The sequence below is a fragment of the Chaetura pelagica genome, unplaced genomic scaffold (assembly GCF_000747805.2).
Source record: "Chaetura pelagica isolate M959 unplaced genomic scaffold, ChaPel_1.0 scaffold1105, whole genome shotgun sequence".
In the NCBI taxonomy this organism is placed as follows: Eukaryota; Metazoa; Chordata; class Aves; order Apodiformes; family Apodidae; genus Chaetura; species Chaetura pelagica.
This window is the reverse complement of record NW_009953198.1, coordinates 79,159-102,019: the sequence shown is the minus strand read 5'-3', so window position 1 is coordinate 102,019 and position 22,861 is coordinate 79,159. Positions and strand designations below refer to the sequence as shown.

The 22,861-nt window shown below is 56.5% G+C and overlaps 3 protein-coding genes across 3 annotated transcripts; all 3 read right to left on the bottom strand.

The window, feature by feature from the left end:
• Positions 1 to 977: 977 nt before the first annotated feature.
• Positions 978 to 1,916, bottom strand: LOC104388489 (serum amyloid P-component-like). Its single transcript, XM_009997361.1, has 2 exons — positions 1,853 to 1,916; positions 978 to 1,597 (listed from the first exon to the last, which is right to left on the bottom strand). Exons 1-2 carry the CDS (start codon positions 1,914 to 1,916, stop codon positions 978 to 980), a joined length of 684 nt encoding a protein of 227 aa, XP_009995663.1.
• A 1,613-nt stretch (positions 1,917 to 3,529) lies between these two features.
• On the bottom strand, positions 3,530 to 4,495 carry ACKR1 (atypical chemokine receptor 1 (Duffy blood group)). The gene has a single exon (XM_009997360.1). It carries the CDS (start codon positions 4,493 to 4,495, stop codon positions 3,530 to 3,532), a length of 966 nt encoding a protein of 321 aa, XP_009995662.1.
• Positions 4,496 to 9,675: 5,180 nt separating this feature from the next.
• On the bottom strand, positions 9,676 to 19,067 carry CADM3 (cell adhesion molecule 3). The gene is made up of 9 exons (XM_009997359.1): positions 19,034 to 19,067; positions 16,979 to 17,119; positions 16,614 to 16,766; positions 16,263 to 16,400; positions 15,861 to 16,031; positions 15,230 to 15,320; positions 14,677 to 14,846; positions 11,330 to 11,455; positions 9,676 to 10,254 (listed from the first exon to the last, which is right to left on the bottom strand). Exons 1-9 carry the CDS (start codon positions 19,065 to 19,067, stop codon positions 10,136 to 10,138), a joined length of 1,143 nt encoding a protein of 380 aa, XP_009995661.1. The 3' UTR covers positions 9,676 to 10,135.
• Positions 19,068 to 22,861: the final 3,794 nt, after the last annotated feature.

Here is a 22,861-nt window from a genome sequence, read left to right as displayed (position 1 = left end):
TGCGTCCCCCAGGGTGGGCAGGGCGGAGCCCCTCGCTGTCCCCCACTCCTCCGCGGCTCCGTTGTCCCCCGTGCCCCTGCGCTGGTGGCAGCACCTTCCCTCACCTCGTCCCCAGTCCCCCGCTGCCCCTCACCCTAAGGAGTTATGAGCCCGAATTAATTACCTGAGCCACGGTGAGCTTTGGAAGGCCTCAATTGGTCAGGCAGAGACCGTTGCTGCTTTTCAAGCCCATTTATTTATTTATGTGGTGCCAGGTGGCTCTGGGAGGGGGTGCTACACAGCGGGGAAGGGGCGTCACAGCTCCCGTGGCAATCACAGCTTGCCCAGTGCTTGCCAGCCAGGTCGAGTGAGAGTAGAGGACCAGCCCCGCACTGGGTGTCAGGCCTCAGGTACACCTCACCCACGATCTTGTAGGGCAAGTTATTCCAGCCGAGGATGGGGGCTTTGTAGTTTGCCTGTGACCTCGATACCCAAGAACCCGAGGGCACTGACCCATGGAGCTGCTTGGCAATCTGGCAAGGGGCCTGGGGACACTTTGCCTGCCTGGGAGCCTGCAGACCCACTGGGAGGGAGCCGAGGCAGGTGGCTGTGCAGGGGGACAGGCATGGAGCATGTGTCCCCTGTCCCCAAGGCCAAGCCCCAGTCTGCCTGTCCCTAATTGCTTCTGCATGTTGTGTGTGGTTGGGAAATGCTGAAGCCAGTGGATCCGCATCCTGCCACATGGGAGCTGGCTGCAGGCAGCTTGGGGGGTGTGGGGAAGACCAAGGGTTCCCAGGCACTAGGGACGTGCTGGTGGTGGGTGCTGGCACTCAGGGAGACCCTGCCAGGCTGACTGCCAGCTCCAGCTCAGCCCCATACCAACCAGAGATCCATGGCTGAGAGACACAGATGGCACCTTCTTAGCAGGTTGTAGAGGTGAAGAGGTGATGGGGACAGGGAGGGGAGAGCAGGGGCAGAGGCTGAGGCCTGGGTGGCTCTCATGGCCTTAGTGTCTCTTGGAGCCAAGGCTTCACCACCACATCACCCTTCACTTCATAGCTCAGGCTGTTCCAGGCCAGGATGGCGGGCGGCAGGCGTAGGGACTGGTAGGCAGCTCGCATCTTGTTCGGGGACAGCCCCACATCCCACAGGTAGACATCGGCCAGCTCGCCTGAGAAGGAGTTGTAGACATCAAAGCTGCCCCCAAAGGCATCCTGCTCCTGCCCCAGCAGGATGGCTGCCTCTGCCCCCACTGTGTAGCCTCTCTGCAGTCCCTTGCGGGGCCAGGGCTTCCCATTGAGCCAAAACTCGGCGATGCCCGTGGCTGACTCCCAGCTGGCACAGACGTGCTCCCAGCCCCCGCGGCCCTCGGGGACACGGAAGGTGACAAACTTGCCCCCCACATAGAACCGATACTCGGCAGGCTTGGGCTTGAACAGAAGGATTTCATTGTCCTGTGCCTTGGTGGCGTAGGAGAAGAGGCTGTAGGGCCGGATCAGCTCAGTATAGGACCGCAGGCACACGGTGAAGTTCTGCAGCGGCTGCTCGAGCTTGGCCCTCAGCACCACGTAGGCATCGCTGGGGTCCTTCCGGAAGACAAACACTTTTCGGTACAGGTCTGGGGGATGTGAAAAGGGGCATGGTGGGAGGTTGGGGTGTCGTGCAGCCCTCTGCCTCTGGGCCTTCCTCTATTCCCTTTGGGTGACATTGTGTCCCTGATGTCCCTTCTACTGACCCTTCTACTTTGCTCTAGCATCCCCCAGCCCTGCTGACTGGGCTCTGGAATGAAGCAAAGGGCTCCAAGAACTGCTGCCATTTCCCCCCAGCCCTGCCCAGCCCCATGCCAGCTCCTGTCCCCTAGTGCTGTCCTTACCTTCCTGAGCCGTCATGCTGGAGAGCCCAGCCAGGACAGCAAGCCAGACCTGCAGCTGGCCCATGGTCCTGGGTGCTGCAGTTGGTGCCAGAAGAGAAGCCATCTTGGTGCAGGGCTGCTGCCTACAGGTTTATGGGCTGGAGAGTGGGAGGGGATCTGTGTGCCCCCCAATCCCATCCCCAGCAGCCCAGCATGGCCTGCGAGGAGTGATTTCATGCTGTCATGCGACTGTGCCACAAGACCCTGAGTCACCCGCCTGCACGGGGCTCCCCTTGGAGCTGTGCCCCTTGCGCGTGCCCATATGGGCAATGGTGGCACCCAGCCATGCTGTATCACCATGGTCTCTCATCTCAGTCTGTGGGGCAGAACCCCTGTGGGAGTGACTTTGTTCCACCCTCATCCAAGATGCACATGGGAAGTTGCCCCCAGGCCCCCCCCAGACCCATGACTCTGGTGCATGTTCCTCGGCTCTGCTTGCTGTCCCAGCCAAAGGGACTGAGCTCAGAGCCATGGGCAGCAGCTGGCAGAAGAAACCACATAAAAGTTGAACAGCTAAGGGTCCGGCAGCCTCGGAGAGTGGGGGCCCACGTGTGGAGTCCTGTGCCCCCTGCCCAGGTGCATTCTGGTCAGGATGGGGGGAAATTTTGGCTGCTCCAGCCTCTGTAATAGTGGTGCTGGGCAGGCTGGTGGGCAGGAGTCTGGGCTGGGAATGTGGGGCCATTGCAGGAGTACCCTTGAGGAATGGGGTGGCAGGGTAACAGTGGGATTTTCTCAGCCACAGGTGGTTGCTCCTTTTTTGGGGACAATGTGGGCTTGTTCCCCACTGAGTCAGCCCCTCAGTTTAGCAGGGATGAGTCTCCCAGTCCTGCCGGGCTTGGCTCAGCCAGGGCAGCTCCTCACTTGCAGCTGTGCTGGGCCCTGGACCCCGTGGTAGGGCAAATCCCAGCCACAGGCCCACACCCCTCCACCACCCCCCCAGCTCCCCATCCAGACCCATGTGCCTTGTGACTGCACGTGGCCATCCCTTCTGGGAAGGGAGGAACCCTGCTCAGATGCCTCCAGTGCTGGATATAATCACCTCACTTCCCTCTAATAGTCCACAGAGCTTCATTGTGAACCTCTCCTACTAATTTGGAGGCGTGAGGAGCACATGCCTCCTACTTCCCATCCCTCCACCCACAGGAGCCTGGCTGGTGGTAAGGGATATCACCCCCTGCACCCTCCAGCCCCCCAAGATTAATCACACTTGGTGAGTGACTCTGACAAACATATATATTGTGTATAATTCCCACTGGTTGATCTCTGCCGTATTGCATACCTTGGCTTGTTAGGAGGGAGAGAAAAATCCTTTGTTGCTTCAATTTGTCACTGCCCTGTCTGCCTTCTGAAATCTCCCCATGGAGTTGGGGGGGGCTGGGGCCGAGTGTCAGGTGTCCCTGCATGTGTGCAGGAGCCAAGGGAAGACGTTTGAGGCACCCCAAAGCTATCTCCAGTGAGCAAATCAGGGTGTCTAGCCCAAAACGGTGAGTAAGGGGACAGAGGGAGGAAAGGCACCAAGCCTGGTGGCAGTGTTGCCTGTGGGGCAGAAGTTGTGGGCTTGGTGGAGACACTAAGGGGAGAGGGGACAGTGCTGGGCACCAGCAGCCAGCATGGGGCCATCAGCTGCAGTGCCAAAACTCAGCAGTTGCCACTGATGCTAGCCTGGCGGTGACAGAGGCGGACGGCAAGCAGTGCCGTAGGCCCCAGGCAGCAGTGCAGCACCCCCAGCCCCTCGCTCAGCCCCAGCATATAGTCAAAGTGCTCAAAGGTGCCACAGGTGGGCTGCAGCAGCCGGGCATGCAGAAGGAAATCCACAACCAGCCCCACCCCATAAGGCATCCAGAGCGCAAAGAAAAGCCAGCTTGCACCAGTGCCTGGCTCCCAGCCCACCCTCAGCTGCGGCACAGCTAGTGTGGCCAGCAGCAGCACCACTGGCAGCAGCACGAAGAGGCAGACACAGAGGGCCAGGTGCAGCAGGTATGCTGGGGAGAGGATATCCACACTCCGGCGGATGCAGCTTGTCTCTGGGGCTGCAACTGTGCCACTGGCAAGAGCTGCTGGCATTGCCAGAAGCAGCGCTCCAGCCCACAGGGCCACAGCCAGGCGCTGGTTCCGAGGGTCCCAGCGGCACCAGGCAGTGCTGCAGAAGCTGCTGCCCACCAGCAGCCCCTGTGCAAAGAGGCTCCAGTGCCACAGCAAGTGGGTGAGCTTGCACAGCCCTGCGCCCAGCTGCCAACCCTGCTTGATGCCCACTGCCACCAGGGGCAGCAAGGCAGCAAAGACACCTGTCCCCACTGCCAGCTGGGCCACCAGCACTCGGCTCTGGGGCCAACCCCACACGCGAGGCCACTTGGTCAGTGCCACCAGCAGTGCCCCAGCACCCAGGGCAGCCATGGCACAGGTGACAGCCAGGAAGGGGGGGGCAACGTGCTGGAAGAAGAGACAGTACTGGTTGTGGCAGGGCGCAGCATCGTAGTCTGGGAAGGTCTCATTGCCATCATCATAGGAGAGGTTGCCCATGATCTCCATCAGGTCCAGGGAGTTTTTACTCTCCACGAGGCTGGGGCTCTGTGAAAGAGACCAGTGGGCATCAGGCAGGGACATGTTCAACCAACCACAGGTGCCCACATCTCACAGCATTACTCCAAACATCCCTACCAATGAGCGACTGCTCCCCAGCATGGAGCTGCTGCTCTGCTGGTGCCAGGGGAATCCATGTACAGCTGTGGTGCAGGTCAAGCTGGGCAATTTATCAGGGAGGGACATGCTACTGGGAGAGGGGAAGGCTGTCTGCGGCTGATACCTCACGGGGGTGGGATTGTCCTGCACTGGCCCCACTATGCATGGGCACCCAAATTTTCTTAGAGCCTCAAAGCAGGATTGAAAAACCCCACAGTAGGTGAGTGTGAACTTCACCAAGTCCTTTGCAAGCAAGTGCTTGCTGGCAGTGCCCACTGCAAGCTGTGAGCCTGCTCACCACCATGCACCCCTGTGGCCCCAGCCCTCATGTCCAGCAGGATGGGAAATGGCTGAGGTGTGTAGCAGATGATGGGGAGGCACTCACCACCGGAATGCAGTTGCCCATGATGAATGTCCCAAGATGGTACCTTCTCTCTCTGTTGGGGTCTCCAGTGGGTGCAGTGCGTGGCAACGAGTCCTCAGCTGTGCATGCTCACAGTGCTGTGAGCACTGTGCTGTGCCCAGAGGGCACGGTCAGGGGATCACTCAGGGGCACACACTGCACAGAACTCTCTTCACGAGCTGGACTGCAAGGCTGTGTCTTGCTTTGCTCACTAGCCCTCGGGCTCCACTCCTCCCGCTTGCAAGGGAGGTGAAGGACTGCGGTAAGGAGATAAGAGCTGCCTCTTTAACAGCACTCCTGGTCTGGCAATCCTCTGTGCCAGGGCCTGAAGGAAACAGGCGGGCCACTGCTGCCGGTAAAACTGGTGAGCTGACAGCACAAGCCTGCAATTTCTTGAGCAGGAAATAATCACTTCTTGGCAGAACACTTCAAATTAATTAGGAATCATATTTACAGGCACCCCAGCTGTATCAATGCTCCTGTTGCTGGCATAGAATTAGGCACATACAAAATTTCTTCCTAGGGATGCTGTGTGCAAAACCTGGTTTTGGGGCACAGGGTGGACATTCCAGATGCAGGCGGCCGTCAACAAGGACCCCACAACACAGCCTAGGCACATGGTGCTTCCCAGCTCTCAAACAGCAAGGAAATGCACAGCCCTTCCTCGGGATGCCCTGCCAGTGGAGCCGGATCCTGTGGGGTCATCCTGCTATGCTAGGGTTGAGTCATGGGCTCCCCGGGCTGCAGCAGGCAGCAAGCCCAGCTCAGGGGTGCACCAGTGGAGGCCAGGGGCACTCGGTGGCCTTTATGCCTAGTGGAAACATGCCTGAAGGGCAGTGGGGGCTCTGGGTAACTGTGATTTAGGTGGGGCTGATAATTCAGGGGGAGTTGAGGGTTAGGGGCTGGTTACCTGCAGTGGGGGTCTGATGATATTTGAGGACTAACAAGGTTGGGGGTCTGTGCAGTAGACCTTGGGATGGGTGGCTGATGAAGACTCTGGTTTTTGGGGGCTGAGTGGGGTTTGGGACTGCTGTGGTTTGGGGGCTGAGCTGTATCCCCATGGGCCATGTGATGGGCTCACCCATGTCCCTCCCAGGCTGTGCTCCAGGGTGAGATGTGTCCTACCAGCCTGAGCTCTGCCCCCTCCCTTGGCCCCAGGGTGGGGTGTCAATACCCCTCCTGGGCCCTGGCAGCATCCAGTGCACATGGGCAGAAGCAGAGACACACAGGCAGGTAATGTGTGTAATCCAGATATATTTATAGGATTATTTTCCGAGATTAGCACAGGATATTAGAAAGGTTATAAAGTCACATCAACATTCGTTGTCTCCCTTTTATGTACATACAAGAACACAGCACAACACAGACCATCCTCTGCCCTGCCCCACTGTTGCCCCTCGGCATCTCCAGAGCTCCCTACAAATATGGCTTTCGTGTCTATTGAGAGTTCAGTGCCGCTGGGAAGCGGCCAGAGCCTTGTCAGGGCTGGCAAGTGGACAGGCCTGGCCATAAACGGGCCACAGAGTTCTGAAATCTCCCCATTGCCCCTGTGCTGGCCCTAGCAGTGTCCCAGTTCAGGTGTTCTGGGCCTAGTATGGGTGACTCTGGTGGCACAGGGTGGATGCAAGACTGGAGGTCCCCTGCCCACATGGCCAATAAGGCCCCCCCAACAGTCCTGAGGAAGTGGCTAGTGCCCTAGGCTCTCCCAGCCACAGAACAGTGCCCAGCTTTGCTGGTGCCAGCAGGGAGGGACACGAGCCTGGTGTCCTCTCTTCCGTGATAGTGTGTCCCTCAGGTCACCCCCACACTAGCATAAAAATGTAGCTTCTCACCCCTTCACACAACCCAGATCACCCTTTGTCCTTACGACATGGTGTACCCAACCTTCCTCAACAGTCCTGACCCAGCACAGGGCAGCACTAGGCACAGCAGTGTGCACTCATCACCCCAACACATGTGGTGCCACTCACAACCAACATCTACTCCTGGCTGTGTACCTGTTCCTCTTCATACCCATAACACGGACTCACAAAGTCATTTCTCCATCATGTTCATGACATGGTGTGTCCCATCACACTTCCCCTGGGCAGTACAGGTGCACTATCATTGCACTCTCCTACACCTTGACATGCCCTGTTGCAGCCTCATGACAGTGTCTCCATCACCCTCGTGCTCATTCTGCAGCATTTCCCTCTTCATACAGGTGACCTGGTATATGCCATCTCTCACACAAGACATGGGGTCTACATCCCCCTTGCATCTACCAAAGCCTTTTGGCTTGCCAACACAGCCTCATGGCTAAGCTCCCACCCCTTCCAGGACCTGTGGTGCCTGGGGTCATAGCTCAGCCTCTAGTGGTGGCTGTAGCAGGACAACAGGTCCACCTGGGGGTGAGACTTGGCCCATCCTTTGCTGATGTCTGCCACAGGCAGCAGGCCCTGTCCCAGTGCCTTGCCCATGCCCTATCCACCACTTCCAATACCATGCAGCATCTCAAAAAAGCCAAATCCTGACTTCCCTCACCAGGGTAAAGTGGTGACCACTGGCACCAGCCCAAAAAGCAGCTCTGGAGCAGCGGTGTTAGGGAGTAAGTGGCAATGGCCACTGCCTCAGAGGCACACAAACCTCCCTGACCTCTATTTTTTTCTTTCCCTAGGGACCAGTTAACCCCCAATCCTTCCCAGACGCCCAGGTTGGGGCTTTCTCTGTAATCATCTACAGCATGTAGACTTACAATGACATTACATTGTACTTGAAAACTTGTCCTTGCATTTTTATTTGAAAGAATTACATCTATTCACTAGTAGATGTTAGAGATCTTCAGCAAAGCATCAGGTCACACATTCACATGTGCTCAGTGTGCAGTGGAGTAGTTAACAGCATCAATATCTGCAGTACCTCTGGCAGCAACAGCTGCATCCCTCAAAATAATCTCAGAGCTACTTCTGGGACTCCAGCCAACAGCATCAGGTCACACATTCACATGTGCTCAGTGTGCAGTGGAGTAGTTAACAGCATCAATATCTGCAGTATTACCTCTGGCAGCAACAGCTGCATCCCTCAAAATAATCTCAGAGCTACTTCTGGGACTTCAAGCCAACATCCTCCTCCAAAGAGATGGGATGGGAAGAACAACCACAGGTCTTTGCCATGTACAACAAAGGCTTCATGCACTTCTCTCTCCAGGTGCTAACACCCTTCTGCCCACACGCTCCTGACATGATATAGCCATGAGCAACCTAGTCATGTTTGTGCACGTGCCACAAATGCATCACTCATTCACATCCTGTGCCTACCACTGAACCACGCCTCTCCTTCCTTGTCTGCTTGGCCTCAGCCCCCTTCCAGCATTCTTCCTTGTGCCATGTGCTCGCAGGGTCTGAATGGGAGTGACACTACCTGCCCCACAGGCACCTGGTGCCCCACAGCAGAAAACATAAGCTCTCACCTCCAAGGGCTCTCCTCCTACAACCCAAAATTTAAGGGGTGCTCAGCCAAAGGGTGGCTGCTGCAAACCCTTTGTGTCCAGATCAAGAGTCTGGGATGCTGGAAAACCTCATTGCAAGAGCAAGGGATGGGGCCTGGCTCACTGGGGGGCATGGGGTGTCCTGCAGATGCTGGCATGTGTAGTCCCCTACAGCCCCATCCTATGGGTGGGGTTGGGGTGGGCCATGTGAACCCTGGGAACATGTCAGAGAGCTTGGGAAATCTTCTTGGTTTTGTCTTGGAAGAGACAGTGGAACAGGTAGGAGGTAGGGTAAGTTCCTGCAAGCCACCTTGGAGACCCTCAAACTACCAAGACATTAAACCCAGCCACATCGGCCATGGTTGGCTGCAGCCCTTGGAGCCAAGAAAGAAACAGCCTGCTCCAAGCTCACACCTGCCCTGGTAAACTGCCGAGAGGGTAGGGGGACAGACAGTTCCAAGAAGCAAACCCTGGTGGAGCCCCTCTCTGCACATCTGCTCGGCCAGAGGAATCCCAGGTCTCATGCTGGTCTGCAGTGCTTGTGCTGGGGAAGCAGGCCATCTCCAGCTCACCTCATGTGGTGCCACAAGCTATGTCAGCTCTGGTTTAAGTCTCAGGCTCTAAACTATCTTTCCAGAGGCCCAACAGGCCACAGAGACAGCCTGGTGAGAAGGGAAGTGGTAATAGCTGCAGAACCACCAGGTCTCCTGGTTCTGCCCTGCACTCCCAGCACAGGTAGCTTCCTGCACTGAACATCTCAATAGATGGTTTTGACATTTCCAATCTAAGGATTTGTAAAGTTGGGATTTTTTTCTCTGGATTCACCCCCAGGCCTCTGCTCTCCCCCCTGCCGCTGGGGGGGGGACCAGGGAGCTGCAGTGCCTTGCAGCTCCCAGTCTCTCTGGGGGCTCCAGCGGTTCCCACCCTGGAAGCTCACCCCCTCTTTCACATCTACCACACGAGGACAGCTTTCCTCCCAAATGGACACTGTTCGACAAGAACCACCAAGGATAAAATCATGGCAGGGGCCTGAGGTCCCTCCCTGCTCAACCCCAGCCATGTGCCAAGACCTTAGGACACTGCCTATCAGCATCCCCACTCCTGTCTGCTGGCCACACTCCCTGTCGCAGCTGCTGAGGCTGTGGGGGAGCAATGGGATCACTGTTCCTGGCACTCAATGGGAGGCACAGGGGAGCATTCATGACAGAGGGGCCACACAGCTGCCCCAAGCTTGCACCAGCACCTGGAGCTGATTTTATCCTTGGATGTCAAAGAAACCAAAATGGTGAGAAACAAAGGAAATAGCTACATTGACCCCAGCCCAACATCCCAACCAAGGGCCCAAAGCAAAGAGCAGCCACAAAACCAAAGCAAAGGTCCAAACGAAGAAGGAAAGTCGCTCACTCACTAGTTGGTCTGTGTTTTGTGCGAGCGCCAGTTGCAGGGATGGAGGTGCAAGCAAGCAAACAGGGCCAGGGCTTTCGCTGTTCATAGTAATAACGTTCTGTACAAGTTCAAGAAGAAGCATTATGTCTCAGGCTGGTCACTCTCTGCTCTCTGTCCTGCCATCCCTCTGTCCGTCTGCCTGCCCGTCCCAGGCGCGAGAGAAAAATCTGTTGGGTTGAGTGGGGTTTGTGGTCTGGTTTCCATTTCCATCGGGGTCTGTTGGCTCCATTTCTCACTCTCTCTGACACCCCTAGATGAAATACTCCTTCTTGTCATCACCGCCAGTTTGGCCTCCCTCTGCATTGATGATGGCAGTGTCAGCATCCGGGGCATCGTCTGACCCCTTGGCCTCATGGGTCAGGTAGGTGCCTGGGTGGAAAGAGGGGTCAGTGTCACAGGGGGCCCTGCTGGCACCCCACCCCCGTGCAAGCAGGGGGAGGCTGGGCTGCCTGGAGAGCCCCCAGTGGCAGAGCCTGAGGGCAGGCTAGAAAGCAGAGGTGAGAGAAAAGTCCTTTGGGTTTGGCCTGAAATGGAAAAGTCACTGGTTTCCCTGGGACAAACCCTGCTTGGGGACCAAGCCTTGCTTGGGCTACTCATGGCTTTCACAGTCATCTCAAGCCAGAGGGCAAAACTGCCTCCTCTTTGCAGGCAACAGCCCTTGCCTGCACTTCCAGGCATATCTCCTGCCCTCCCCACATCTGTCCCTGTTCCCGCTCAGAAAATTGGAGGGTTTCTCTGCAAAACTGCCATCTGCAAGGAGGCTCCAGGTCCTGGCTGCTTCTGGAGCCGGCACACAGCAGGGCAGAGGCAGCAGCTCTGCTGGGCTCAGAGGGCAGGGATGGATGGGGGGGCTCTTACTCACACATCACCTCTGCTGGGTTTTGCCGATGTCTGGATGTGACCGTCTCCCCGTGTCTTATGCACATACCTGCTGGGTGGATGAAAAGTCCAGGGATGGGGAGATGGAAATGGTGGCAGAGGAAGATGGAGGGCTCAAGGGATAGCAAGGAGGGAAGGGAGAGGGAGGAGGTGGGCTCAGACACAGCCAAGGACAGTAGCATGGGAAGTCCTGGGGTGGAGGGTACCAAGCCATGAAGGAAAGATGGACAAATGGGGTAGAAGCTGCCTCTGCCTGGTGCTGCCCAGCTCCAAGGACTCACTGGGACATCTCCATGCTGGGCTTGGTGCCAGCATGGAATAGGCAGCAGCCCCCAAACCCAGGAGGGCTCCGCTGGCTGCACTGGGTTTCTCTGGATATAGGACAGGTCTGCAGGATGGGCAACTGCCTCCCTTCACCCCTGCCCCACACTGCCCACTCACTTCGAGGATGTAGCCCTGCTCCCAGAGACCCACTGAGGGGGGAGAACATCCTGCACTGCCTGCTTCGATGTGACACAGGGGTCTTGGCTCCATGGCCCCCCAAAGCAGCTCCCCTGCCCCGTACCTTTGTGTCTGATCAGGTAGTGTCCCAACACGATGAGGAGACTGAGCAGGAGGAAGACAATGACGGCAACCACCCCACCAATCACGGCATGGTACGTGCTGGAGGTTGAGGGCACTGGGCTGGCATCTGCCCAGACAGCAAAGAGAAAAAACAGAAGGAGATGCTGCAGACCCTGCCTTGCAGCACAGGCTGCAGCTCAAGCCACAGACGGCTCAGGGCTGCAGGTGGCTGCCTTGGAGGGTCTGATCCTGCTTGGTTCGGTGCCATCTGCTCAATCCTGCTGCAGATGAGAGCTGTTGAGGTGGGAGCAAGAAAAGGGAAGGCAATAGGGGAAGCAAGGAGGGGAAAGCAATGGCCATTGGTGCCAACTCCTGCAGGGAGTGATTTAAAAGGAGCCCCAATGGCTGCACTGGGAGCCTGGCCTGGTTGAGAAGGCAGTTGGTAAGATCTGTGATGGGCAAACACATCCTGTGCCCAGCTGCCTGTTATGTACGCCAGGGAACAGCAGCAACAACAACATGCTCTGTGCAACCTGTGGTACCTCTGCCTTCAGGCTCTAATCATGATCCCACTGCCCCATCCTTCACACTGGGATTTTTTTCCCCAAAAGGGGAGGTTAAGCACAGGGTGAAAAACTAGGCTTGGCTCACTCTTCCCCTGAGTCATGCCAGCAGGAAGGTGACATACAGGCTTCCATGGCCACACCTCAAGGCAGATGGGACCATGAGGCCAGTCCCAAGTCAGCCACATCTTGGAAAGCAGTCTGCACTGGGATCCTGCATTAGCTCTGGTACACAGGGACAAATCGTCCTTCCACACCACTCTTCTTGTGCCCCATCAGATTGAGGAGGACAGAACCACAGAAACAGTCGGAGGAGGCATTTGGACAGGACAGGGTAGGAAAGACAATGGGGAGGTGACAAGACAAGACCTCTCATGTGGACACAAGGCACAGGTTGTAGCTCACAGACAGCTGCTCTCACAATTTGCCGAGAAGAGCTGGAAGGATCATTATGCAGCCCAGATCTGAGGCCTCAGCTTTTTCTGTTGTCTACCACCATCCTCAAGTGCTGAGATAGTGGCTGCCAGAGTCCACACACACACACACCCACCAACAAGCAGCTGCACAAGAACTGGAGCCTGGGTGGGAACCTGTGACATGGCAAGGGTGTCCGTAGCCCAGGGCTGGGCTACCATCCTTCTTGGATCTTCTCCTGCTGGGCTGAGGAGCAGCAGGTCCATAAAGAGAGAGAGAAAAGGAGCTTACGGTACCTTGGATGGGAGCTGGAGTGAAGGATGAAGCGGTGGCCATGGAAGCATGAGAGATGGGCTGGGAAGGGCCTGGCGGAGGGACTGAAGTGGAGTGAACATATGGGGTAGGGAGCTGGGGAAGATCTGGGGAGGACGAGAAAAACACAGGGACATGAATCAACCCTGGAAAGTGCCAGAGCCCATTGGAGGGGACCCTGGCTCACCCCAGCCTGATAGGACCCATTCTTCTCAGCAGCTTTTTTGACCATTGGTCCTGCTCCTCTTCTGCCACCATCCTCTGGGACACACTACTGTGAACATCTACCCCCATCTCCTACCCTGCCAGCACCCCTGGTCACCCCTTCCTCCACAAGGAACCCCACTGGGACCCTCCTGCTTGGGAGTCCTGGGATTGCAGTGGCTAGAAACTGTCACCCACCATGAGATGCCACCTACACTTTCCTAGGAACCATCAGGGTCTGCTCCATCCCTGCTCTCCCATGCTGCCAAGCAAGGTGGCTGCTGCGGTAGGCAGGCTCAGGGGCTTGGCTGGGCAAGACGGCTGCTCCAGTGATGATGCCTGAGACCTGAGTGGCTCTGGGGAAAAAAGATAGGGGATTTGACAAGGGGAACCAAGCTCAAACATGGAGCTCCTCTGCCAGGGGCTGTGACACCAAGTGGATGAGGGACACTGGCATTCTGAGTGCCACATGGTTGTGGATGGTGATGAGCACCCTGGATGCTACTGTGAGCCCATGGATGGGTGTGGAGGGCTCCGGGTGCTGCTCTGTGCTCGGAGCTGACCTCAGGAACCAGGTCGCTGTGCAGACCCTGCACTAAGCAGGACAGGGAACACACAAGTGGTGACAAAGGAACAACTACACAGGGTTGGGCATTAGGGGCTCATCCTGGGCAGAGGAGACTGACTCAGGGCAACAGGGTGTCTGAGGTGCCATTGATGCCATGCACCCACTCTACCTACAGCCAGCCACATTGGAGGAGAAGAATGCTGAGAGTGCCCAGAATAGGAGGGGAGGGAAAGGGGACAAGAATAGGAAGAGCTGGAACATGTAGGAGTGCTGAAAGACAAATTTGAAGGCTGATAGAGAGGTGACAAGAGATGTAGCAGAAGAGGATAACCCCAAATCCAAGGCCAAAACCACAGGGAAACAGGCTCCTACCACCATGGGAAAGCTGTCGGGAAAGGGTCTGGGTGCTGAGCACAGGAGTCAGGGCAGCGCCACCACCAGGCAGGTATGGGCTGGAGACACGCTCACAGCCCTGCACAGCACACGACTCTGCTCCATGAGACACACATTGCACTTGGACACGGCAGGGCACAAGAACAGCAAACACGGCAGCAGCACACAGATAGGCAGGGGTAAGCGATAGCACCATGTGGGAGGAGGAGGGTGCTACCCCTTCTCACACAGGGACAGGTGTTGCGTGGCAATACACTCTGGGGACCCACAACACAAAGCAAGCCTGCAGTTCTCATGGCTCAGCACAAGTCAGGGGCCTGTTGCAAGCCGGTACTGAGGGAAGAAAAGAACAGTTTTCCACAGGGCCCTATCTCCAGAAGCTTGGGACAGGGCTGCCAGGGCATTTCATGGGGTCAGCACCATCTGGAAACGCTCCTTGCCTTGTGGTGGTGACACACGGAGGCCTCCTGCCGGTGAGAGGTTCAGAAGCACTGACCTTTCCCCCTGTTCCAAACTCCAGAATAATCCTGCTTGCAGCCCCTGCACCCTCTCTAATTCCCCATAAGAGGCAGCCTGAATTAGGCTACGTCCCTGCCCCAACCCCCCAAGACCACTCTCGGCCCTTCTGAGCCCCAGGCAGCACTGCTGTAGTGCCAGGAAGGATGGGGACTGGATGTGGCTGGAGGAGCTGGGGACACAGCGCTCCAACAGCAAGTGCACTGGGACCCAGTTGCACCCGCCCACCCTGTGCCACAAAGCCCTCCTCCCACTGCAGCCCTCCCTCAATCCCTGTGCCCCATCATGGGAAGATGCAGCTAGGATAGGGGTGGCTGTGCCCACCAGCAGCGGCCCAGACCAGCTGGGTGATGCCAGGCATCCCACTGCCCTGCTTACCGCTAACATCAAGGTTGTACTTGGCCACGACGCTGCCCATGGAGCTGGTGGCCGTGCAGACGTAGGTGCCGCTGTCGCTCTTGTTGAGGAAAGGGAAGATAAGGATGCTGTCGGAGCTCAGCTGCAGTGGCGAGTCACTGCCCTCCTTCTGCCACAGGAACTCCTGAGGGCTGCAGAGCAGGATAGGGGTGAGGCAGCGCCAGCCCCCCCAGCACGCCAAGCTGGGGCACAGCAGAGTCCCTGGCCAGGCAGTAGAGGGGGTAGTGAAAGTGTGGGAGTATTTAAGTAGGACATAAATACCCAGCTTAGAAATGAGCTGGGATGGATCTGCTGCTCCAGGGAGAGGACAGGAGCTTTGCCTGTTCTCTGTAGGGTGCCCAGCCCTACCTGGCATTGATGCAAGGCAAGTGCTCAGCCCTGAGCCCACACAGTGCTGCCTGCAATGCCCTGGCCAAGCTCTGGGGAGGCCTAAGTGATGGTTTTGGGAACCTGAAGGACAATTTGGCCAGAGCCTGGCAGGACTCAGCAGCAGGAAGGCGAGGAGGGGCCTTACATGGGGTTGCCCTGCCCGTCACATTGCAGCTGGAGCTTCTCGCCTTCCCGTGGGTACTGGGGATGCGGCTCGATCTTCGCTGTTGGCTTGTCTGGAAAAGGAGATGCACAGTTGGGTGACCACCTGTCCCTGCCCTAAACTGTGCAGGGGGGCTGCTGGCACCCCAAAACCCTGCCCTGCCTCAGTGATATGTTGTACAGGAGTGAAGAGGGAGTGCCCCTGTGAGGTGGGGTGCATCGCAGCAGGGGTTGGCACTGTAAGAGCGCACAGTGCAGCTTCCACATCCCTTATCCTGCTGTCACAGGGGACATGCAAGACAGGGGGCACATGAGAGATGGAACAGGCAGGTAGCAGAGGATGGCACAGACAAGTCTCAGGAAGATGGGGAAAGGCAGGACACAACCAAGGGCATGCATGGACAGAGGAAGTGTCACTGTGCTGCCCCTCTGTGTGACAGGACCACTGTGTACATGGATTGCTGAGCCTCTATGCATATCTGTGATGGCTGTGTCAATGTAGGGCTGTGTGTGATGTCTGCTGAACTGTGGTGATGCTGAGGCCTCCTCTGTCTCTCCCACCCTTTACAGCCCTGTCCCCTTGCCCTGTCCCATCATTACAACACAGCACGTACAGTGAACCTGCAGCTTCTGCGTGGTGGACCTCTCGGAGTTCTGCAGGGACTCATGATCCACAGTGCAGGTCACCTCAGCTTCGTTGTCCTCCTTAGTGACACGGAACTCCACTCGACTGCTCACAGTGAAGGTCTTTCCATTGGGGTCCTCCACCACTTCAGTGCCCTCATCTGCAGGGACAGGGGACTGTTACAGCTGATGGACCCCAGCAGAGGCATGAGGGTGACATGTGTTGAGCAGGGGACACCCTGTCCATGTCCCTTTGTTGGCAGGAGCATAGGATGCCAGTGCAGTCCAGCACCAGGCATATCTGCAGCAACACTTGCTGCCTCACCTGCCTCCATGGTGTTCCCCAGCCACCCCAGTGCCTCAGGGCAGAGCCCTACTACTTTGGCCCTTACCCTTCAGCTCCTTATTGCCCTTCTTCCACCGGAGCTGGGCAGCTGGCTTGCTGCCAGAGGATCGGCAGGTCAGCCGGGCTATCTTCTCCTCATCAATAGGCTGCTCATGGCCAAAGATTTGGGGTTTTTGGGGGATTCCTGGTAGAGAGGTAGACAAGAAATACAACAGCCCATTAGCTGTGTGTGTGCTGCCACCCAGAGATGAACATTCATGCAGAAACACGTAAATAAACATGGCAAGGATGAGTTAACAGGAATGAATAGAGGAGTAGCAGAGATGAATGGCTGTAGGGAGAACATCTTGCAGGCAGGACACCAGGAGCAGATGTGGGGGTTGCCATGGTGGCTTACCCAGCACAGTGACCAGGGCCTTTGCAGTCCTCACAGGCATGGTGAAGATAGAGCAGGTATATTCCCCCTCATCTGACAGTACCACATCACTGATGCTGATGGTCAGCTCGTTGGGTGTGGACCTCTCCAGCTGGATCCTGTTATCTCGCAGTGCTGGGGTAAAAGGGACAACAGTAGGAATGACAGGGTCAGTACCAGCCCACCCCTCTGCTAGTTCATATTTGGCTGGTGGCATCACTGTAGGTGGGGAGCAGAAGGGAACATCACCCTCTGAGGCACCACCAGCCACGGTTCATCTCTCTGCCCCACCATTGCTCCAGCCCTGAAGCCAGCTCCTCTCCCATCCCCAGCTCCTGTGCATGTACCTCGTTTCTCCCCAAAGTAGAGTGTCTGCTGGGCAGGGTTGGACCACTGCAGTGAGGAGTCATCGGGATCCTCCACCTGGCACTTGAGCACCACTGTACCACCGGCCACCACAGTCTCATCTGATGTCGTGGGCTGGCTCTCTGGACACAGACAGGAGAGGTTAGTGCCAGTGTACATGTGTGTATATTTGGGAACATCCATCCACCCCCTTGAGCATGGACATGTGTGTACATACACGTGCTTGTGGGTGCATGTCCCTCTCCAGGGATTAGGGGTTTCCTATTGCACAGGCAGCGTGCTTGGAGTGGACTCATGGCCTATGTCAGCCCAGATCTCCCTCTGCGATCCCATTCTCCAGCAGGGAACAGTCCCACTATAGCTGCAGAAGCAAGGACCAGCAGGCAGGATCTATCCTGCACCACACGCTGAGACAGCAGCTCCTGGACACTGCTGTTCCCAGGTGGTGGCTCCATGCCAGCCTGCACAGAGACATCAGCGTCAGGCCTGGCTCTGAGCACAGCCCCTGGGCCTACTGAAAGCTACAAGCAAGGTGCCACCAGGCATGAGCAGATCCAGATAGGATGAGTATGCCAGGAGGCAGCAGGAGCCTGGCATTGGCATGGGCATCAGCTGAAGGCACCTGGGGAGGCAGCAGCTCTGCTCCATCACCCTAGCAGTGCCACCAAGCCAGGGTTTGCACCCACGGTGCCTCCGTGCCAAGCACACCTCGCAATGGGTGCTCCACCTGTGGTGCACCGGATGTGGCCTGTGGGGGGCAGTCAGTGGCCTTGCTCTCTATGTCGATCTTTTCGGGAGACTTGCTCGCGCTGCTCCTGGTTTCTTCCCAGACTGTACTTCCTCAGCTAAGCCACTGTCCCTAGTTTCCTTCAGGTTCCTCAGAGGGCTCCAGACTCAAGCAGCCCAAGGGCAAAGAAGAGCAGCAACAGGATCAGATAACCCCCTGCCTGCCCCAAGGACAGCTATTTCGGGAAAGCTGACGTGCCGGGGATATGAGCTGCAGGGAGAAGGGGGACACTGGGTCCCCCAGCCGGAGGCCACACACCCTCCTCAGCCGGCAGGGACCACAAGGCCCAGGGACAAGGGGGAGGAACACGGATCCTGCTGCTGTTTCTGCTTTGCTCATGTGCTGAACACAGGTCTTCACAAAGTGTTGTTTTCTATCTCGACCCAAGTTACCCACATTTAGGCAGGGACTTGGCCTCAGGATCCCCAAGCCATGGGTGATCCTGCCTGTGTGCAGGCCCATGCAGCCGACAGCACAGTCCTGATGTCACAGGCCTGTTTTCTTGTGGTGATCAAGCATTTCTCACACATCAGCTGGCTGGAGCACCCAAGCCTTGCTCCACAGCCTGCTCATCACAACAGACTCTTCACTGACATGACTTCAGCTCACTCAAGGCCCCAGCACGGTGGGAGTTCTGCCGAGGGTCACCAGGACCACCAATGCTGGGCACAGCACAAGGTGAGCAGGAGCCTCCCCTCAACTGCAAGGGACACATCTCTGCCATGTCACATTCTGGGGCTTGGCCATAGCTCTGGGGAGATCCATCAGCTTATTTTAATTTGGTTAACAATACCTTTATGCAACTACTACTGTAATTACAGGATTAGGCTGTCACAACCAGCTGTTGTTCAAACTTAAAACGCTCCAACTCAGATGCAGTTGAAGACAGGGTTTAAAACTCACCAGAACAAACCCAATCCCTTAATTAACACAATTACCATCACAAGCCACAGTGATCTCAGTAAGGTATTGGTGTGCAGACAGATGGAACAGAGCAAGGGGTGTTTCTCCCAGGGCAGAGGACAGGTGATGCCACTTACATCCTCACACCAGGTGAGGCACCAGGCACCACACAGACCCACTAAAGCTCTGGCCTGGCCTCCTCCCTCCCCAGCTCACAGCCAGGTCAGGTCTCCAACCCCCTGCAAGGAATGCAAAGCCACATCCAGCTCTCACCCCCAGGCACACGCAGCCCCCTCAAGCAAAGTCCCTCCAGCCCCCCAGGCCACCACATGACCCAGATGCTCACTCGCCTTCACATGCTTGGAGAAACAGATGGGCATGGCTGGACTGCTGCACCAGTGCGACTTGATTTAATTAAAAACTGCTGTGGCTGTAACCTGCTGGCCCTTGACAGAATAGGGGCAGAGCTGCTGTGGGAGCTGCCATGGGGCCAGGAGAGGAGGCAGCAGCAGGATCCCAGGAGCAGCAATTCCCATCATGGGAGGCTTCAGACCCTCCCACTCCTGCTATGGGGAGCAAGGCACAACCTCGGAGTCCCCACCCATCTGCAGCATCACCACTGCCCTCACAGGGAAGACCTCTGCCAGCAGGTCAGGTGGGGGCACAAGGGGAAAAGCTGCCATGGCCAAGGACCATGGCACATTGGTGCCCCATGCACCTCATTCTCCCAAATTCAGCAGCTTTATTTGCAGCACAGCCCAGCGAATCCTCCTGGTCAGATCCTGGGGATTGCAAAAAAAGATGAAGGACAGCTTGGGCCACCCTGCTCCCACCACAACAGTCCTTTAGCAGCATCACGATGCGTGCTAGTTTGAGAAAGCAGGCACTATCACACAGGGGTCCTGGCCCTGTCTGGGGACCCCTTAGCAGCATCCCAGGGGCTTGGAGGCACAGGGAGGAAACAGAGCAAGGATGCTCTGGAAAGCTGGCTACAGTGAAAGCTTTTGGGTCTTCCTGGTATGCCAGATAAAACAGCTCCTGCAAGCCCAGGGACAGGTGCTGGACACTCAGGGAAGCATCCGTCCTCATTATGCCAGCAAATCCTGCCAGCACAGAGCCACTGCCACCTGACAGCCTGGGCTGGCACAGTCCCCTCACCCTCCCTCCAGACGCTGTGCAATGGACAAAGCAGCCTCTGGGGCTGCCACGGGCTGAGGGGCTGTGCAGCCCAAGCCCCGGCACAATGGCAGGGCCTGGCACAAGGCCACACTGGAGAACGATGTCTGCTCCCACACCTGGGCAAAGAAGGAAAGTGCACACAGCTCTGGGGGTGCCGGCATTGCTCTGCACACAGCATTTGAATCCAACCTTCCCTGCACCGTACTGAGCCTGGTGAAGCATCAACACCTCCCAGAGGCCACCCAAGCCTCACTGGCCACTCCAGGCACCTCTGATCATCCTGTATTAGGGCAAAAAGTTATGCTGCAGAGGGCAAGCCAGTAGTGAGGTCTCCTGGCAGGCAGGACCCAGCTCTCCCTCCACAGGAGCCTCCTGGAGGAGGCCAGACCCACTGCAGGCTGCGACACCAAAGGCTCAGTTACCTCCTCAGACCCAGGGACAGGCAGAGCAACCTCTGACACCGCACAAAACACCACAAGAAAGACTGTGACAGGGCCTTGTTTTTGGCCAAGAGCTCCTGCCTGTATTTGCTTTGGATTCCAGTAGGCACAAAGAAATTAGAGAAGCACTGCACTCTAGAAAAATCAGTATTTCATAAATTAACCTTGTGCACTTTTGCAGCAGGGCTGCATTCGTACTTACAAGGGGAGTAACAATGCACCCATCTACCTCAACCCCCTGAGTCCAGCAGCAGGACCTGTTGGCACACATGGCCTCTTCCAGCACAGACTCTGTCCCCAAAGGTCTGCAGCTCTGCTGCTTCCAGTCCAGGGATGCTCCAATCATGCACATGAATCCTTTGCAGCACCACATCTCTGGGGACTGTTGAGACAAAACACCACGGTATGCCTTCTGCCTTCCAGGAGCTTTCCACTGGAGCATGCTCAGGGAAGCAGCAAGCAATGCCTGGTAGAACTGCAGTCCAGAAGCCTTCAGGGTGCACCTGGAGGGCACCCTGCTGCCCACACGGATCTTAGCAGGGCAGAGCATTTGCCAAGGCCAGCCAAAAGCTGGAGGCACTTCCAACGGCAGCCGTGGTAGAGTCAGGCAGGAGCTGGAGCTGCCAGCAGCATCTCTCAGCCTCTGCCTGACGTATCCACCCCATGCCCATCTAAGCCTGCCTCCAGGTTGTGAAAAGATTTCTGTTACAGCAAAAGCATTCCCAGAGGAAAACATCCACCACTCAAATCCCTCCAGTCTGCAGCCCAAAAAATAACACTTGTCATTTTCCTCATTTTTTCCTATTTAGTCTCATTTCTTCATCATAAAGATCCAATTTATCTCTGTTGACACAGAGATTTTCTAAGGCAAGTTATCTCCTCTCTGAAGACTGTATTTTAATAATTCATTCAGCAGCCATGAACTCCAAAGCTCCATTTCCAGCCGCAGGCATCCTCCCCGTATGGTGACTAGAGCTGCCTGGCCAAGGTGGCAGTTTTGAATCTGGTGGATTGCAAACGCGGCCAAGCGGGCTCAGACATCTGCTGTGCAAGCTTGCTTACAAGCTGATTAAAGTGGCATGTGAATCCACAGTCTGGGATACCCAGAGCCCAACTTCCAGGCTCCTCACCAGCAGCTGATTTGCTCCAGATGTTGTTAGAGGGAGAAACCTGCTCTTGTTTCAGTGCATCTGCTCTATGCCACCCCACATTCCTCTTCCCTGTATGCCTGCCCAGGTAAGCCAGCCTCACCAGCACACTCCAGCCAGAGAATACATCCTTCTGCGAGCCACAGGGCAAAGGGCCCTCCTACAACACTTCCAGGGCCAGCTCCTTTTCCAGTCCTACGGCATTTAAGCAGTCCCATGGCTGCACAGCTTTACACCAAGGCCTGTCATGACAAGTCAGCTAGGAAGATGGGATGGCTCTGCGCCATACAAGCAAGAGCCAAGCAGAGCAGGACACGGGCAGCAGGAGGTGAAGGGAGCAGATGGAGGGCCAGGCTGCAGCAGGCTCAGATAAAAAAGGGGTGGTGGGAGGGATGCAGAAAGCCAGGCTGATCTAGGGAAAAACTAGAAGCAGAGACATGCCTGTGCACCGTCACCCAGTTGCTGTCCCGGCAAGTAGAGGTGGCCACTCTCAGGCTGGATAGACTATTCTGCCCACCACAGCAAGGCCACAGGGGCTGTGGCATCAAGGCATTTTGGGAAGCCTTCCTCACTCCTACAGGGACAAATCCATCCAGGACCTCCATTTGCACCCTCTGATGCCAAAACCTCTCTGGTCCCTCTGCCAGCTCCCACCCTTGTGCCATACCTGCAGCCCTTAGCAGCCAGTTTCTGATCCAACCTTCCCACAAAGCAAGGGATTTAGTGTCAGTGCAAAGGACTGTCACATTAACACAAATGCTCACTAGAAGCAGAAAACACAACCCCTAAGAGTCTGCTTTGAACACTAGCTCTCTTCAACAGGGATGCTGTGACATGCCACTCTTTAACAGTTGACTCTGAAACAGACAGCCCTGTGCTTTGGCAGCTTGTGATGTGGGGTGTAAGGTGATAAGGGGGACCTCCTGTCCAAGTTCCCAATGTAACAGGACCTCAGTCCTTGCAAGCAAAGCAGTCAGCTCAGTGCTGGGGCATCATGCCTTCAAGTCCAGTCCCCATGAAAAAGTCTGACTCCTCACCCTAAACACCAAGTGATTTCTCTGAAAGCAGACATGTACATGAGCATTCTCTGGGAAAGGGCAAAGCAAAAGGACCCATCTTCTCATCACAGCCTGCTCTGAACCCTGAGCCTTTGCTGGGTTTCTCCCAAGACTACACTAGAGACTTTGGTCACAGCCTCCAGAACCCCACTGATGCTCCACAGCAGCCCCAAGCCCTCTGCAGGCAAGGGCTGCAATATCCTGGTCCAAGGGGCACTGACACTCAGCCCCTGAGCATCACTGGCCAATTGCAGAGCTGCATCATAATCCCAGAGTGTTGGAATGTGGTCACCTCCCTGATGGGCCCTGCCTGAGGTAGAGTGGAAGCTGACAGCTGCCTGTGACACCT